This window comes from Tilletiopsis washingtonensis, assembly GCF_003144115.1.
Source record: "Tilletiopsis washingtonensis strain MCA 4186 unplaced genomic scaffold FA09scaffold_4, whole genome shotgun sequence".
In the NCBI taxonomy this organism is placed as follows: Eukaryota; Fungi; Basidiomycota; class Exobasidiomycetes; order Entylomatales; genus Tilletiopsis; species Tilletiopsis washingtonensis.
The window spans coordinates 345,162-359,432 of NW_020312001.1; the positions used below are offsets into that span (position 1 = coordinate 345,162).

The following is a 14,271-nucleotide window of genomic DNA, read 5'->3' on the forward strand; positions in this document are numbered from 1 at the left end:
AGCAAGAGCTCCGCGCGCGGCTGAGGCGGACGCGCGTCGCAGCTGGCTCGAGCGCAGCGCAGCGGCTGCCAGGCACCGCCGGCGTCACGTGAGGCTGGACCCCCAGAGGCGGCACTGCGCCGATACGATCGAGGCCTGACTCCTTCCTGCCGCTGCACCATCTCCACCTCACACACAGCAGCATGGCGTCCACCGAGCCGCCCACCGCACAGCTGGCCGCCTCCAGCCTGGAGAGCGCCGGTGCGCCGCCCGCTGTTGCGGCCGCGGGCGCCGAGCAGAAGGTGACGCCGTGGGACGTCGAGGGCGCGACCGTCGACGGGCAGCAGGTCGCCATCGACTACGACAAGCTCATCGTGCAGTTCGGCACGCGCAAGATCGACGCACCGCTCCTCGAGCGCTTCGAGAAGGTCACTGGCTGGCGCCCGCACCCGCTGCTGCGCCGCGGCGCCTTCTTCAGCCACCGGTGAGTGCGGCGGGAGGGCGTCGAGTGCTGCCGGCTGGCTAGCGGGGCGGCGGCGTGAGGCTGGTAGCGATAGCGCTCCGCGTGAGCTGTCTCCAGTGCTGCTGCTGCTGATGTTGCGCTTCTCCTCCTCGCAGCGAGCTTGACCTCATCCTCACGCGCTTCGAGCAGGGCAAGCCCTTCTACCTCTACACGGGCCGCGGCCCGAGCAGCGACAGCATGCACCTCGGCCACCTCATTCCCTTCCTCTTCACCAAGTACGTCAAGCGCGGTGCAGTGACTTGGAGGCACAGCTCACAGTGCTTCGCAGGTGGCTGCAGGATGTCTTTGATGTGCCGCTCGTGGTCCAGCTGACGGGTGAGCAGCGACGTGCTCACAGGCCAGGGCTGGGCTAACGCCGTGCCCAGACGACGAGAAGTTCCTCTTCAAGGCCAACCTGAAGCTCGAGGATGTCCAGCGCTTCGCACGGGCAAACGCACGCGATGTCATTGCCTGCGGCTTCAACCTGAAGAAGACGTTCATCTTCTCAAATCTCGACTACATGGGGTAAGGACGCCGCCTCACAGGGGGTGTGCCAAGCAGTGCTGACGGGCATCGCAGCGGTCCCTTCTACCACAACGTTGTCCGCATCGCGCGCACGATCACGACGAGCCAGTCCAAGGCGACGTTCGGCTTCGTCGACAGCGACAGCGTCGGCAAGCTGCACTTTGTGGCCATCCAGGCTGCGCCGTCCTTCTCCAACTCGTTCCCGCAGATCTTCGGCTCGCGCAGCGACGTGCCGTGCCTGATCCCCTGCGCCATCGACCAAGATCCGTACTTCCGCCAGACGCGCGACGCGGCCGTGAAGCTCAAGTACCCCAAGCCGTCGCTCATCCACTCCAAGTTCTTCCCGAGCCTGCAGGGCAGCCAGACGAAGATGAGCGCGTCGAGCGAGACGAGCTCCATCTTCATGACCGACACGCCCAACCAGATCAAGAACAAGATCAACAAGCACGCCTTCTCCGGCGGGCAGGAGACCGTCGAGGAGCACCGGCGGCTCGGCGGCAACCCCGACGTCGACGTGGCGTACCAGTACATGACGTTCTTCGTCGACGACGACGAGGAGATGGAGCGGTTGGCCAAGGTGCGCTCCGCGCCAACGTGCTTGATCCCACCTCGACTGACGCCACGCTCGACCGCAGAACTACCGCTCTGGCGAGCTGCTCACCGGCGAGCTGAAGAAGCAGTGCATCGCCGTGCTGCAGAAGATCGTCAAGGACTTCCAGGAGGTGAGCAGCAATACGCTGCCAGCCGTGCCGGCCGCTGACCACGTCTTCGCAGCGCCGGGTCAAGGTCACCGACGAGATCCTCGCCGCCTTCATGGACGCCTCACGGCCCATCGACGGCCTCGCCGTCACGCAGCCGGGCTCTACCGTCAACTCTGCATCGGCACGCGAGACGACCGTCGACTCTGCGGCAGACGCGGCGGCGGCACAGGCATAGCGAATGCAACACAAATGTATACACAAGCGCGCGACGTCGGGTCCTGGGAGAGGCAGGCTGCATTGGAGGGTTCAGGTGCGGCGGGACGAGGTCAGGTGAAAGGCGGGCAGGGGCGACGCAGATCTCTAAGGTTGACAGGGGGCAGTGATGGGGTGCGACAGAGCGAAGGAGGAAGGTGCAGGTCGGGCGGCCGGCGGCCAGTGGGCGCCGTCGCCCCTCTCGATGCGCAGAGACAGATGAGCCATGCTCAGAAGGGACGGGCAGGGCGAGGAGGGTATAGCGAAGCGAGAGAAGCGAGGCTTAGAGTAGATCCAGGTCCGGCGCGGAGAGCAAGAGAGCAGCAGGGGTAGCGACGAGCAGGATTAGGTGTGCGGCGAGGGACCATTAGGCGCCAGTCGTGGCGACGGCGCGTGCGAGGCGTGCAGGACTGGCAGAGCTCGAGTCGCGGCCCTTGGCCTGCGTCTGGCTGGGTGTGCGCGGCGTGGCGCTGGGCGCAGCACCGGGCGCCGGGCTCGCGGCGGTGGTCGTGGCCGAGGGCGTGGGCTTGGCGTTTGCCTGCTGCTGCGCCTGCTGCTGGGCGTGGTGGAGAGCCGCCCGCTGCTGGGCTTCTTGCAGCGCCTGCGGGTTGAGGTGGACGGCACCCTGCTGCGGCGAGTTGAGGCTGGAGGCGAGAGAGGTGGAGATCGGCTTGAGCGCGTCGAGCGCGTCGTCCTCCTCGCCAGGCAGCGGCGTCCAGTCGCCGGTCATCGGCACGTCGGCGTCCGGACCAAACGCAGCCTGGCGGCGCATCAGCTCGACCTCGCCCTCGACGATGATGCCCTCGAGCCAGTCGTGCTCGAGCAGATCCTTGGCTGCCGAGCGCTTGTCGGGATGCAGCTTCAGCATCGGCAGGATGAACGAGGACAGGCGGTTCGCATCGTCGAAGGGCATCAGGTACTTCTCCTGCAGCACCGAGATGAGCGGCCAGAAGCGCAGCTTGTGGATGTGCCGCAGCTCGCCGCGGCGGTTGAAGAGGTCGGCGCTGTACTTGCCCGAGAAGGCGAGGCTCTTCGGGAAGTCGCCGAGCAGCTCGATGATCTGCGCAATGTGGTCGTCGTCCTTGTTGTACTTGGAGCCCGCGGCCGGGTCGAAGAGGTAGTCGCCGGTCAGCAGCTCGAAGAACATGGCGCCGGCGCTCCACATGTCGGCGCTCGGGCCCCACTTGGCGCCCAGAATGACCTCCGGACACCGGTACTGGCGCGTCTGGATGTCGTTGGTGAAGTGGTGGTCCGTCCAGCAGGCGTTGCCCAGGTCTGCGATCTTGACAGTGATGCGCTCGAGCGAGCTCGGGTCGTACGGCGGCGGCGGCGGCAGCGTGGTGGGGTCGCCGGCGCGCACGGCTGGCGGGTGGTACTCGCCGGCAGCGGCATCAGACGCAGGCGCGCCATCGGCGCCCGCCTTGCCTGCTGGTGCGTCGGTGGACATGGCAGAGACGGAAGAGCTCGAGCTGCCGCCCGACTGAAGCGCGCCAGCTTCTGGCGGGGCAAGAGCAGCGGCGTTTGCTGCGGGTGCAGCCGGTGCAGCGCTCTTTGGCGCGCTCGGCGCCTGCTGAGAGAGGAGCGACGGGCCCTGCGGCGCGGTGTGCACGGCGCGGTGCACGAAGGCCTGCCCGCCAGGCGACGCTGCCGCCTTGCCGAGGCTGCGGCCGCCGCCGCCGCTGCCGCCGGTGCTCAGCTCGCTGAGACTGTGCGCAATGGCATCGGCAGTCTTGCCGCGGTCCATGTTGACGCCGCGCGTGCTGTCCATCGACGTCGGCCCTGCGCTGTCGTCGCTCTTGACGCCGGCGTCGCTGCCGGGCTTCTCGATGCGCGACATGCCGAACGCCCACTTGTCGAACATCGGACTGGAGCCGAGACTTGAGCTTGGGCTCGGAAGCGGCTGGCTGCCCGTGATGAAGATGCCGTCGCGACGCGGCGTCTGCGCGCCGCCGCGGCCCTGACTTGGCGGCACGCCGACGAGCTTGGTCGGCACAGCCGCCGGGTTCGTGCGCAGCTCAGCCTGCACGACTGCCTCAACGTCGTCGATGCAGATGAGCACGTTTTCCGGCTTCAGATCGGTGTGAATGATGCCGCACTCGCGGTGCATGTAGTCGAGGCCGAGCAGCACCTGCTTGGCGATCTGCTTTACGATGTGCGGCGGCACGCCGCGGTGCTGGTAGCGCTTGATCAGGCCGAGCAGGTTCTCGCCCAGCACCTCGAACACCATGCACACGTGCGAGCCGTTCGGGCCCTTGTGCTTGAAGTGATCCAGCAGCGAGACGCAATGCCGCCGGCCGGGATGCGTCTTGTTCGCGGCGACCAGCCGCTGCAGCAGCTTGATTTCGTCGAGCGCAGTCTCAGTGTAGTGCGGCGCAGACTTGACGACCTTGAGTGCGACGTGGCGGTTGGCCCTGCGAGCGCGTCAGATCAGCCAACGATGGCCTGCAACGCCCGAAGCACGGCGTGCGCGCCTTTGCACCAGCAGATGCTCCTCTCCCGCACTCACTTGTGGTCCCGCGCCAGCCACACAGTCGAGAAGTGGCCCCAGCCGAGCTTCCGCACGATCAGATACCGCCCGTCGCTGAACGTGTCGCCGACGTGCACCGGGTGGTAGCCGCCCTTGCAGTAGTCCTCCAGGTCCTCCTCGTCCTCCGTCATGACGCTGCCGGTGTCGGCCGCACTGCTCTGGCCCGCAGAGGTGCTCATGGCATCGGCGCCCGGCGTGGACGTCGCCGCGGTCGCGGCGTTGGAGCCGGAGCCCGAGGCGCCGGCTGTAGCGGACAGCATCGCAATCGGCTGTGGCTGCGGCACTGTGCCCGGTGTTGAGCCAGGCGAGGGAGCGGGTGTGGTGGTGCTGGTCTGCACGTTGGAGTAGAGCGGCTGCTGCAGCACACTGTCAACGGCGATGGCAGACGAGATCGGGCTGAGGAGCGCCATTGACGGGCGAGGAATGAGGCGTGTCAGTAATGGTGTGAGGTGGTGAGAGGGAGAGTTGCGCGCCCAAGCGATCACAAATGGGCATCGAACGAGCCGCTCTGGCAAGCGCCTTGAGCACAAACACCAGCACCAAGCCGCAAGAGGGAGCGCATTCAGACTCCACGCCAAGTTCGCGAGGCGGGCTGTCTGTCTGCTGGCGCATCGCCACTATGCGGCAACTCCAAGCTCCTTGTTCGCGTGCGGCAGGCCGCGCCATCACCCTGCAGCGAGATCCCTGGCCAGGCACAGCTGCAGCGGCGAGTCGCATGACCGAGCACAAAGAGGCACGAGCAAGCGCCGCACCCGGTGCCGAAGCGCCCATCCCTCCGCCGCACGCGCACGCAGTCGCAGACAAACCACCTGCACACGCGCTTCGGAGCCGCGGGGCCGGCCAGGCTCGAACGCTGCGCTGGCGGCTGCACCCCTGAGGGACGCCCCGTCGAACGATCGCAGATCTGAGCCCGCGCGAGAGCAGGCTCTGACTCGCCGCAGAGCACAGGAGCAGCCGAGCGAGTCGCCGATGTCGTGTGCGCATACACGCGCATCCTGCCGCCAGTCGCGACTCGTGTGACACCGCCATGTGCTCCAACGCACACGAGCCAGCTCGCAGGCCCCAGCGGCCAGACGACGAAGCAGGCAGGACTCAGGAGAGCGGTCGCACGTGGAGCTCCCGTGTGAGACAGATGCGTGTGCCAAATCGAGGCCAGCACTACATCTGCCGCCCTCGCGCGCACCCCTGCTAGGGCCCAGCCCGCGGATCCGCCTCATCGTGTGCAGCACTCGAGGCACAGAGCGCAGCACTCAGATGATGCCCTTCGCGGTGCTGCCCCTGCTGCCCGAATGCTGACAGCACGGCTGATCCTCCAAGCCAGACATATCGCCGATGCGCAGCGGCGACGAGGTGGCGAGCGCTGCGCCGCGTGCGCACACGCGTACGCGCGGCCACCTCCACTGCGCACCCTTGCCGCCGGACTGCCGCCGCGCGCTGCGCTCTCGACTGTGCACCACCCGCAGCAGGTGCCGGCTGTACTCACAGAGCGCGCGAGGCTGCCGAGGGCATGAACGTGGGATCCAGGGAGCAGGGCTGCGGCGCGGCGGGCGGCGCGCTGGGGCCGAGGCGGCGGCCGTGAGAGTCGTGTGCGTGCGCAGCGGCGGCAGCGGTGCTCAAGCAGCGCGGCAGGCAGCGGCGAGCAGAGACGAAGAGAGACGGCGCGGGTGGTCGGCTGCGCGGCGGCGGTGCAGCGGCGTGCTGGGCTGTGCGGTGTGTGCGGTGCGGGGTGGAGATGGGATGCAGAGGAGCGGTGGGAGGTGTGAGCTGTGAGCGCCAGTCGGTGAGCTGGCCGCTGCCGTCGTCGGTGCGCTGCCGGTGGATGCGCGGCGCTGCGATACGCACGCGGCGCCGCTGGCTGCTGCGCTCTGCTGCCCGCCTCGGGCGGCGACGCGGCCGCTGGATGCTGCGAGCTCGGCTGTCGCGCGCCCGGCAGCTGCGCTGTGTCCCAAGAAGCGCCGCGCGACAGGCCAGCGTGCTCTCCTCTCCTGCCCGCTGTCGCGGCCCGGCACCGGCGCAGCGCCTCAAGGGTGCTTGCTGCACCGGTCTATCGACGGCGCCGCCGCCGCAGAGCAGCGCAGGCACAGCGGCAGCCTGCCGCCTGCAAGCTCGGGGCATGTGCTCGTTCTCGTGCAGGCCCGGCTTCATCACAGCGCAGTGGAGCACTCTTCTCTGCGCTGCAGCGAGATGGGATGGGTTATCATCCGTCTCGCTGCCCATCTGCCTGCCCGGCCCCTCGGCCGCGACGCCGGGGCTGCATCTGCTGCTGCGCGGCTCGTCGTCGTCGCCGTCGACTGCACTCCTCATGCCCTCGGGCGGCCGCACCCGCGTCTGCCGGGCCGCTGCTGCGCCGCCGCCATGCGCGCACCGACATACGACCACATCGTCGAGCTCACAGCCCGCCTCCAGCTCGTGGATGCCCGAGGTGTTGGGGCCCAGATAGAGCACCGCTGCCGCTGCGGCGCTGCATGGCACCTGACCGCCGACTGCTGGACCATGGCTCGCGGCCGCTGTGTGTCGGAAGAGAGAGAGAGAGACGGCCGAGCGAGCGCCGGCTTGCGTTGCTGCACGCTGCAGCCGCCCAGCCGCACCACGCTGCCTCCGCCGCAGCATGCTTCCATCGCGCGCATGGTGGCACGTCGCCCGAGGAGCAGTCTCGGCGCCGAGGGTGCTGCAGCTCGTTCTGCGATAGCACCTGCGCATCGCAGCGAACGAGCGGACTGTGCGCTGTGCGCTGCTGCATGCTGCTGCAGCTGCGGAAGTACACGACATCTGCTGCGGCCTGGAGGCATGCGATCGGCATTCGCCTCGCCCGGGTGAGCGCCCAGCGCATCGCAGAGATCTCCATCCGCGCCGCGAACCCCTCCAGAGCCAATCTGCCTGCCACACGTCGCGCATCGCGGATGAGGGCCCCGTGGGCAGCCGAGCGCGCAGCAAGGGAGGTGCAGGATGGACCGAGCACCTCCGCACGCCAGCGCATGAGACGACGCACCAACACCGAGCGCACCCTCGCCGTCGCTGTCTGATGCTGCCAGCAGCACAACAGCGCAGCGCAGCGCCAGCCAGCAGCAGCGCCTCGTCGGGCTATTTGTGGAGCCGCCGGTGCAGCGAGTTGCGCTGCTCCCTGCAGGCGCCGAAGCTGCGCCGGAACGCACTTGCAGCAGGTGCAGCAGCGCCCGGAATGTACCGACGCCCACCCGGCACGACGCTCGAGCGGGTCCGACGCCGCTGCGCGCTGCTGCCGCTGCGTGGACGCCGCACATGGTCGGACGCCCAAGACAAGCATTCGCTGCGCGAGAGGATCATCCCGAGGCGCAGCCGCAGCATCGGCAGCGCCTCCGAGACGAGCAACGTCGAGAAGGGCGAGGCCCTGCGCTGCAGCGTCTCACACGCGGAGTATGCAGGCGGGGCTGGCGCTGGCGAAACGATGGCGGCGCTGCGCTGCTGCTGCCTCCAGCCGCGGCCCATCTCAATCGCTGAGCAGTGTCGGGGTCTGCCCACGTGATGCGGCCGCACTCACAAGCACCCGTCAGATTCCCGACGCCCTCGCCTGCTGCTGCTCCCACCCCGCTGGCCTCTCTGCAGGCTGATCGGGAGGGGCCCACGCTTCGGCGTGCGTCTGCTGCGGACTCACGCTGCACACGCGACGCTGTGGCAAGCACATGGTGCGAGTGCACGACGCGGTGGCACTGCTTTCAACGCCGCATCGCGTGCCTCTCGCGCACGCAGGGACCCTCGAACGCGGTGGAGGTGGCAGTGCTTGGTGTACCGCCAGAGAGGCGGCTTGACGTGCGAACCGCCGGCCCAGCCTCTGGCAGGCGGACCGTGCGGGTGCGTGACGATGGCTCATCGCGCGAGATGGAGTTGACGCTGCTGCTGGCGGCCGCTCAGGCGCAGCTGGACAGCGTTCTCGGGGCGGCGCGGCGCGCCTTGGCACGGCCAGGCCTCCTTTGTGTGCAGCGCACACGCCCCTGAGGCCTGCGGCGAGGCACGCCGGGCGCTCCATAGTGGTGTGTGCACAGCACCCAGACGTGCCTGGCTCTATCAGCACAGCTGCGTATTCTCATCGTTGCCATCTATGCGCTCCGGGGACTGGGCGCCGAGAGAAGGGGGCACACGGCCGAGGAGAGCCGCTGCGGGAGCAGAAGGCCGCGACGGGAGCGGGAGCGGATGTTCGCGCGCGGCGGGCGCGCGGCGGGTGAGAGAGGTGGCGCGCTGCGCGGGCCTTTCCTGTTCGCGGCTGCTGCGCCGCCTCACACACGCTCACGCGCGCCGGCCGTCGCTGCTGCCGTCTTCCCTTCCACACCACACCCACGCCATCCCCCGCAGCACTCCTCGTCACCAGCTGCTGCATCACACATCCTCGCCCGACTCTCCGCGCCGCACTGCTGCGCACGCACCTGTCCACGACCGCTCCGCCTGCGCCGGCTGCCTCGGCGCCTTCAGCCCGCCAGACGCAGCCGCGCGCAGCCCACTGCGACCAGTATCGGCTGCGAGAGGCCCAGCACTGCGCCACGCTAGGAACCGCCCGCTCTGCCCGGCATGCTGCTCACCAGCCAGCAGGCGCCCGACCCGCTGCGCAGCATTCGCAGCGCCATCGACTCCGAGGCGTCGGGCAACCACATTGTGCGCGTTGCCGAGGAGGGCACGGGCGAGATCTACGACCTGCACCTCTCCCACTCGGCGCCCTACGCCTCGCCCGCGCACGAGGGCGGCAGCCGCAGCGCCACGCCGCACCGCGTCGCTGCGCAGCATGCGGCCAGCAGCAGCGTCTCGACGGCGGCGTCGGCGCGCGACAGCCCCGAGCCGGGCGCCGGCTCCGTGGGGCGCCGTGCGCTCAAGCTGCCGCAGATCGTCAGCCGCCGCGCCGCACACCCGACGGGCAACGTGGCGCCCGTCTCGCCGATGCCTGAGCCGCAGGACATGGCTGAGCTGAACCGCGGCGCCGCCTACACGCTCGTCAACGGCTTCTCGGCGCCGATCGGCAAGCCGCAGCAGCAGCACCAGTACACGGCACCGCCGCGCCAGGGCCCCATGATGGGCGAGCTGCCGCCGAGCCCGCCGCTCGACTCGCACCACCTCACCGAGGAGGAGCAGCGCGGCGGCCCGCTGGCGGATGCGCTGCGGCACGACGAGATCTCGCCAAAGACGGCCGTGCCGCCGCCGACGGTGCTCACGCGCGGCGCGCCGCGGCGCTCGCAGACGATGCTCGAGGAGCCGTCGGTGCGCAGCGTGGCGGACCTGCCCTCGTACACGATCGGCACGCTGAGCGTGCCCAAGACGCAGGAGCTCAACACGCGCCGCTCTGCCAGCTCCGGCTCGCAGGCCAGCACGGCTTACATGACCGCGTCGGAGGATGAGGCGGACGAGTCAGTCACGCTTGGGCCGAAGCCGGCAGCGAGGCTCTCGCTCGGCACGCTGCCAGTGGCCGAGCCTGCGAGCTTCCTGCCCGTGCCGGGCGTCGGCGAGGCCGGCCCCTCGTCGCGCACGATGGGCCCGCGCATGCCGACGCGGCGCAACACCACCGGCTCAGCCCTGCGTCGGCCAACGTCTGGCAGCAGCGGCAGCACGCAGCGCAGCCCACGCTCGTCGCGTGAGCCAGAGGACGCTGGGCCGCCCGCCTCGTTCTATGAGCAGGCGCCGCCGTCCGCATTTTCGCCTGCGCCTCTGCGCACCGGCGACGCTGGTCTGGACGAGGAGATCGCCAAGCAGGAGAAGGCGATGCGGCGCGACCGCGAGAAGCGAGCACGCGTCGCGGCCGAGCAGCGCGTCGAAGAAGAGCCGCCGCAGGACGGCGGCCCGCTGGTGCGCCGCAAGAGCGCCGTGCGCAAGGACACGCAGCCGGACGAGTCGCGCGCGCTGGTGGGCAACATCATCGGCGAGGGGCACGCCAACTACATCTTGATGTACAACATGCTCACCGGCATCCGCATCGGCGTGAGTGCCTCGCAGCCGTGCGGCACGCTCTGCTCTGCTGACAGCCTCCATCACAGGTCTCACGCTGCCAGGCCAAGCTGGCGCGCCCGCTGAGCGACGCCGACTACAAGGCGCGGCACAAGTTCACATTCGACATCGTCGGCAACGAGCTCACGCCGTCGGCCAAGTACGACTTCAAGTTCAAGGACTACGCGCCCTGGGTCTTCCGCGACATCCGCGAGTTCTTCGGCCTCGATCCGGCCGACTACCTCCTCTCGCTCACCGCCAAGTACATCCTGTCCGAGCTCGGCTCGCCGGGCAAGTCGGGCTCGTTCTTCTACTTTTCGCGCGACTACCGCTTCATCATCAAGACGATCCGGCACGGCGAGCACAAGTTCCTGCTCTCGATCCTGAAGGACTACCACGTGCACCTCAAGGCCAACCCGCACACGCTGCTCTCGCGCTTCTATGGCCTGCACCGCGTGAAGCTGCCGCACGGGCGCAAGATTCACTTTGTGATCATGAACAACCTCTTCCCGCCGCACCGCGACATCCACGAGACGTACGACCTCAAGGGCAGCGCCATCGGGCGCGAGTACCCCGAGGAGAAGGCGGCGCAGAAGAAGGGCTGCGTGCTCAAGGATCTCAACTGGATCAACCGCGGCCGCGAGCTCGAGCTCGGCCCCGTGAAGCGCGACATGCTCGACAAGCAGCTCAAGGCCGACGTCGAGCTGCTGCGCCGCCTGCGCATCATGGACTACTCACTGCTCATCGGCCTACACGACATGAAGCGCGGCAACTCTGAGGGCCTGCGCCAGGACGCGCTGCAGGTCTTCCAGCCCGACACGGCGGCGCAGGGCGTCAAGGTGCAGGCGCTCAGCCAAGGCCCTGAGACTTCGCCGCCGGTTGCCAGTCCGGGCGCATCGGGCCAGGGCTCCTCGCTGGGCCGCACTGCCTCGCACGGCAACGCGGCAGCGGCTGCCGCTGCCAACGCGTCTCAGCCAACGACGCCGGGCGCGCCCGTGCAGCCGGCCCTCACGCGCATGGCCAGCAAGCGGGGCAGCACCAAGGAGGATGCATCGGCACTGCGTGCCGCCGTGCGCCGCTCGGATCCCAAGGCGCTCGGCACGACGGGCACGGCCAAGCTGCCGGAGCGCGAGGCCAACGAGCGCTTCCTCTTCAACTTCTACCAGGACGAGGGCGGCTTTCGCTCGACGGACGAGCACAACGAGCCCACCGACCACATCTACTACTTTGGCATTGTGCGTGGCCCGTGATGACGCCCTGCGCCACATCTGACTGACCACGCCGCGCAGATCGACACTCTGACCTACTACAACAGCGTCAAGCGCGGCGAGCACATCTGGAAGTCGCTCTCCAATCCTGTGAGTAGCCCTTCCGCGTCCATGCCTCGCATTCCGCTCACACGGGCACCAGCGCAACATGATCTCGTCGGTCAACCCCACGCTGTACGCCGACCGCTTCTACCGCTTCCTCACCTCCATCGTCAAGGGCGCCGACCAGAGCAAGCGCCCGCGCATGAAGGTCTAGGCACGCTCGCTCTCCGTTCCCCAGTCACCGTCATCTACCCTGTTCTTCGCCCGCCACTGCCTCGGCCGGCCGCACACTCATTCCCACCCCGTCACTGCTTGCTTCCGGGCCTCTGCGTCTGCATCTGTGTCGCGCTCACGGCGCCTCTGCTGTCAATGCCACTCAGCCATGCTCTCTCTCTCTCTCTCTCTCTCTCTCTCTCTCTCTCTCTCTCTCTCTCTCTCTCTCTCTGCAAGGCCAGACGCTTTCATTTGCAGCAGCGTGCGCGCCCTGCGTGCTCTACAGGCGTGGCTGGCGGGGAATAGTCGCGTCACGGCCGAGTCACTGCTTGCGGTTCTTGAGGTAGTAGTTGATGAGGCCCGTCGTGCTGCTGTCGTGGCCATCGACGCCCTTCTCGCCGGTGAGCGACGGCAGGATCTTCTTGGCAAGCACCTTGCCGAGCTCGACGCCCCACTGGTCGAAGGAGTTGATGTTCCAGATGAAGCCCTGCGTGGCGATCTTGTGCTCGTACATGGACAGCAGAGCGCCTGGTGAAGAAGCGTCAGTGCGCGTGCGTGGCAGCAGTAGCGCGGCACTCACCCAGGCCGGCCGGGCTGATCTTCTGGATCATGATCGAGTTCGTCGGGCGGTTACCCGAGAAGATCTTCGACTTGACGAGGAAGGAGTTGCCCTGGTCCTCCGTGCTCAGCTCGGCCTTGACCTCCTCCTCGGTCTTGCCAAAGGCGAGAGCCCTGAAGCAAAGCATGTCAGCCATGGGGCCAGAGCTTCCCACGGGGCGCGACTCACTCAGGCTGCGCGAAGAAGTTGGACAGCAGAATGTCGTGGTGCTGGCCCGTTGGGTTGTGCGTCTCCACCGGCGCAATGAAGTCGGCCGGCACGAGCCTGAGCGTGAGACAGGTCAGCGCCAAGGCGGAATCACTCGCACAGACTGCACTCACTTGGTGCCCTGGTGGATGAGCTGGTAGAAGGCGTGCTGGCCGTCGGTGCCCGGCTCGCCCCACAGGATCTCTCCCGTCTCGTAGTTGACGGGCTTGCCGTTCTTGGCCACGCCCTTGCCGTTCGACTCCATGCTCGCCTGCTGGAAGTAGGCGGCGAAGCGGTGCATGTACTGGTCGTAGCACAGCTGCGCGTACGACTGGGCGCCGAAGAAGTTGTTGTACCTGCGCGCCGGATGCTCAGCAGCGCCCTGCCTCTGCCGCCCGAGCGCACTCACCAGATGCCAATGACGGCGAGGATGACGGGGATGTTCTGCTCGAGCGGCGCGCTCTTGAAGTGCTCGTCCATGTCGTGCGCGCCGAGCAGCACCTGCTCGAAGTTGTCGTAGCCAATGACGAGGCAGATGGAGAGGCCGATGGCGCTCCAGAGCGAGTAGCGGCCGCCGACCCAGTCCCAGAACTTGAACATGTTCTGCTCGGCAATGCCAAAGTCCGTCGCGGCCTTGACGTTGGTGGAGAGGGCGACGAAGTGCTTGCTCACGTGCTCCTTGCTGCCGGCCGTCTTGAGGAACCAGTCGCGCGCCGTCGTGGCGTTGGTGATGGTCTCCTGCGTGGTGAACGTCTTGGAGGCGACGATGAAGAGCGTCGTCTCGGGGTCGCACTGGCGCAGCGCCTCGACCATGTGCGTGCCGTCGATGTTGGAGACAAAGTGCGCGGCGAGGTCGCGCTTGGCGTACGGCTTGAGCGCCTCGGTGACCATCAGCGGGCCGAGGTTGCTGCCGCCGATGCCGATGTTGACGATGCTCTTGATGGCCTTGCCCGTGTAGCCCTTGTGCGCGCCCGAGCGCACGGCGTCGCTGAAGCTCTTCATGTGCGCCAGCTCGCCCTTGACCTCGTCGACGCCCTCGGCCTTGCTGCCGAACGCGCCGGGCAGGTCGCGCAGCGCAATGTGCAGCACGCTGCGGTCCTCGGACGAGTTGATGCGCTCGCCGGCGTACATGGCGTCGCGCTGCTCCTCGACCTTGGCCTCGCGCGCCAGGTCGAGGAGCGAGGCAAAGATCTCGTCGTCGATGAGGTTCTTGGAGACGTCGACGAGAAGCGCCGCGTCGGTCTTCTGGCCCGTGAAGGCGCGCGAGTACGACTCGAAGCGCTTGGGGTCGGCGTCGAAGGCCTTGCGCAGGTCGATGGCCTTGCCCTTGCTCTCGTAGAGCTTCTGCAGCTTGGCCCAGGCGGGCAGCTCGGAGGCGAGGTGGTTGAAGGACATGGTGGGCGGGGTGGTGGTGGTGGGTGGGAAGATGTGCGGAGCGCCGGGCAGCGCCGTGACGGTGACGTTCGCTGCGTGCGCGCCGTGGCTGGCAGCAGCAGGCACGCCGGCAGCGGGCGCAG

At 68.2% G+C, this 14,271-nt stretch overlaps 5 protein-coding genes across 5 annotated transcripts; 2 read left to right on the top strand and 3 right to left on the bottom strand.

The window, feature by feature from the left end:
• Window positions 1-153: 153 nt before the first annotated feature.
• On the top strand, window positions 154-1,942 carry FA09DRAFT_358796 (tryptophanyl-tRNA synthetase; the record flags this gene model as incomplete). Its single annotated transcript, XM_025745010.1, has 7 exons — window positions 154-463; window positions 598-717; window positions 771-817; window positions 868-1,006; window positions 1,061-1,583; window positions 1,642-1,728; window positions 1,781-1,942. Exons 1-7 carry the CDS (start codon window positions 183-185, stop codon window positions 1,940-1,942), a joined length of 1,359 nt encoding a protein of 452 aa, XP_025600308.1. The 5' UTR covers window positions 154-182.
• Window positions 1,943-1,958: 16 nt separating this feature from the next.
• FA09DRAFT_305077 (kinase-like protein) lies at window positions 1,959-6,294 on the bottom strand. The gene is made up of 3 exons (XM_025740492.1): window positions 5,970-6,294; window positions 4,466-4,882; window positions 1,959-4,370 (listed from the first exon to the last, which is right to left on the bottom strand). The coding sequence occupies exons 1-3, from the start codon at window positions 5,993-5,995 to the stop codon at window positions 2,327-2,329; spliced, it is 2,487 nt and encodes an 828-aa protein (XP_025600309.1). The 5' UTR covers window positions 5,996-6,294; the 3' UTR covers window positions 1,959-2,326.
• A 1,453-nt stretch (window positions 6,295-7,747) lies between these two features.
• Window positions 7,748-8,653, bottom strand: FA09DRAFT_202793 (hypothetical protein). The gene has a single exon (XM_025739448.1). It carries the CDS (start codon window positions 8,487-8,489, stop codon window positions 8,013-8,015), a length of 477 nt encoding a protein of 158 aa, XP_025600310.1. The 5' UTR covers window positions 8,490-8,653; the 3' UTR covers window positions 7,748-8,012.
• A 130-nt stretch (window positions 8,654-8,783) lies between these two features.
• Window positions 8,784-12,134, top strand: FA09DRAFT_328161 (SAICAR synthase-like protein). Its single transcript, XM_025741667.1, has 4 exons — window positions 8,784-10,420; window positions 10,477-11,661; window positions 11,716-11,784; window positions 11,837-12,134. The coding sequence occupies exons 1-4, from the start codon at window positions 9,026-9,028 to the stop codon at window positions 11,948-11,950; spliced, it is 2,763 nt and encodes a 920-aa protein (XP_025600311.1). The 5' UTR covers window positions 8,784-9,025; the 3' UTR covers window positions 11,951-12,134.
• A 90-nt stretch (window positions 12,135-12,224) lies between these two features.
• On the bottom strand, window positions 12,225-14,149 carry FA09DRAFT_315621 (putative PGI1-glucose-6-phosphate isomerase; the record flags this gene model as incomplete). The annotated part of the gene is made up of 5 exons (XM_025740809.1): window positions 12,225-12,477; window positions 12,530-12,681; window positions 12,737-12,832; window positions 12,889-13,110; window positions 13,164-14,149. The coding sequence occupies 5 exons, from the start codon at window positions 14,147-14,149 to the stop codon at window positions 12,272-12,274; spliced, it is 1,662 nt and encodes a 553-aa protein (XP_025600312.1). The 3' UTR covers window positions 12,225-12,271.
• Window positions 14,150-14,271: the final 122 nt, after the last annotated feature.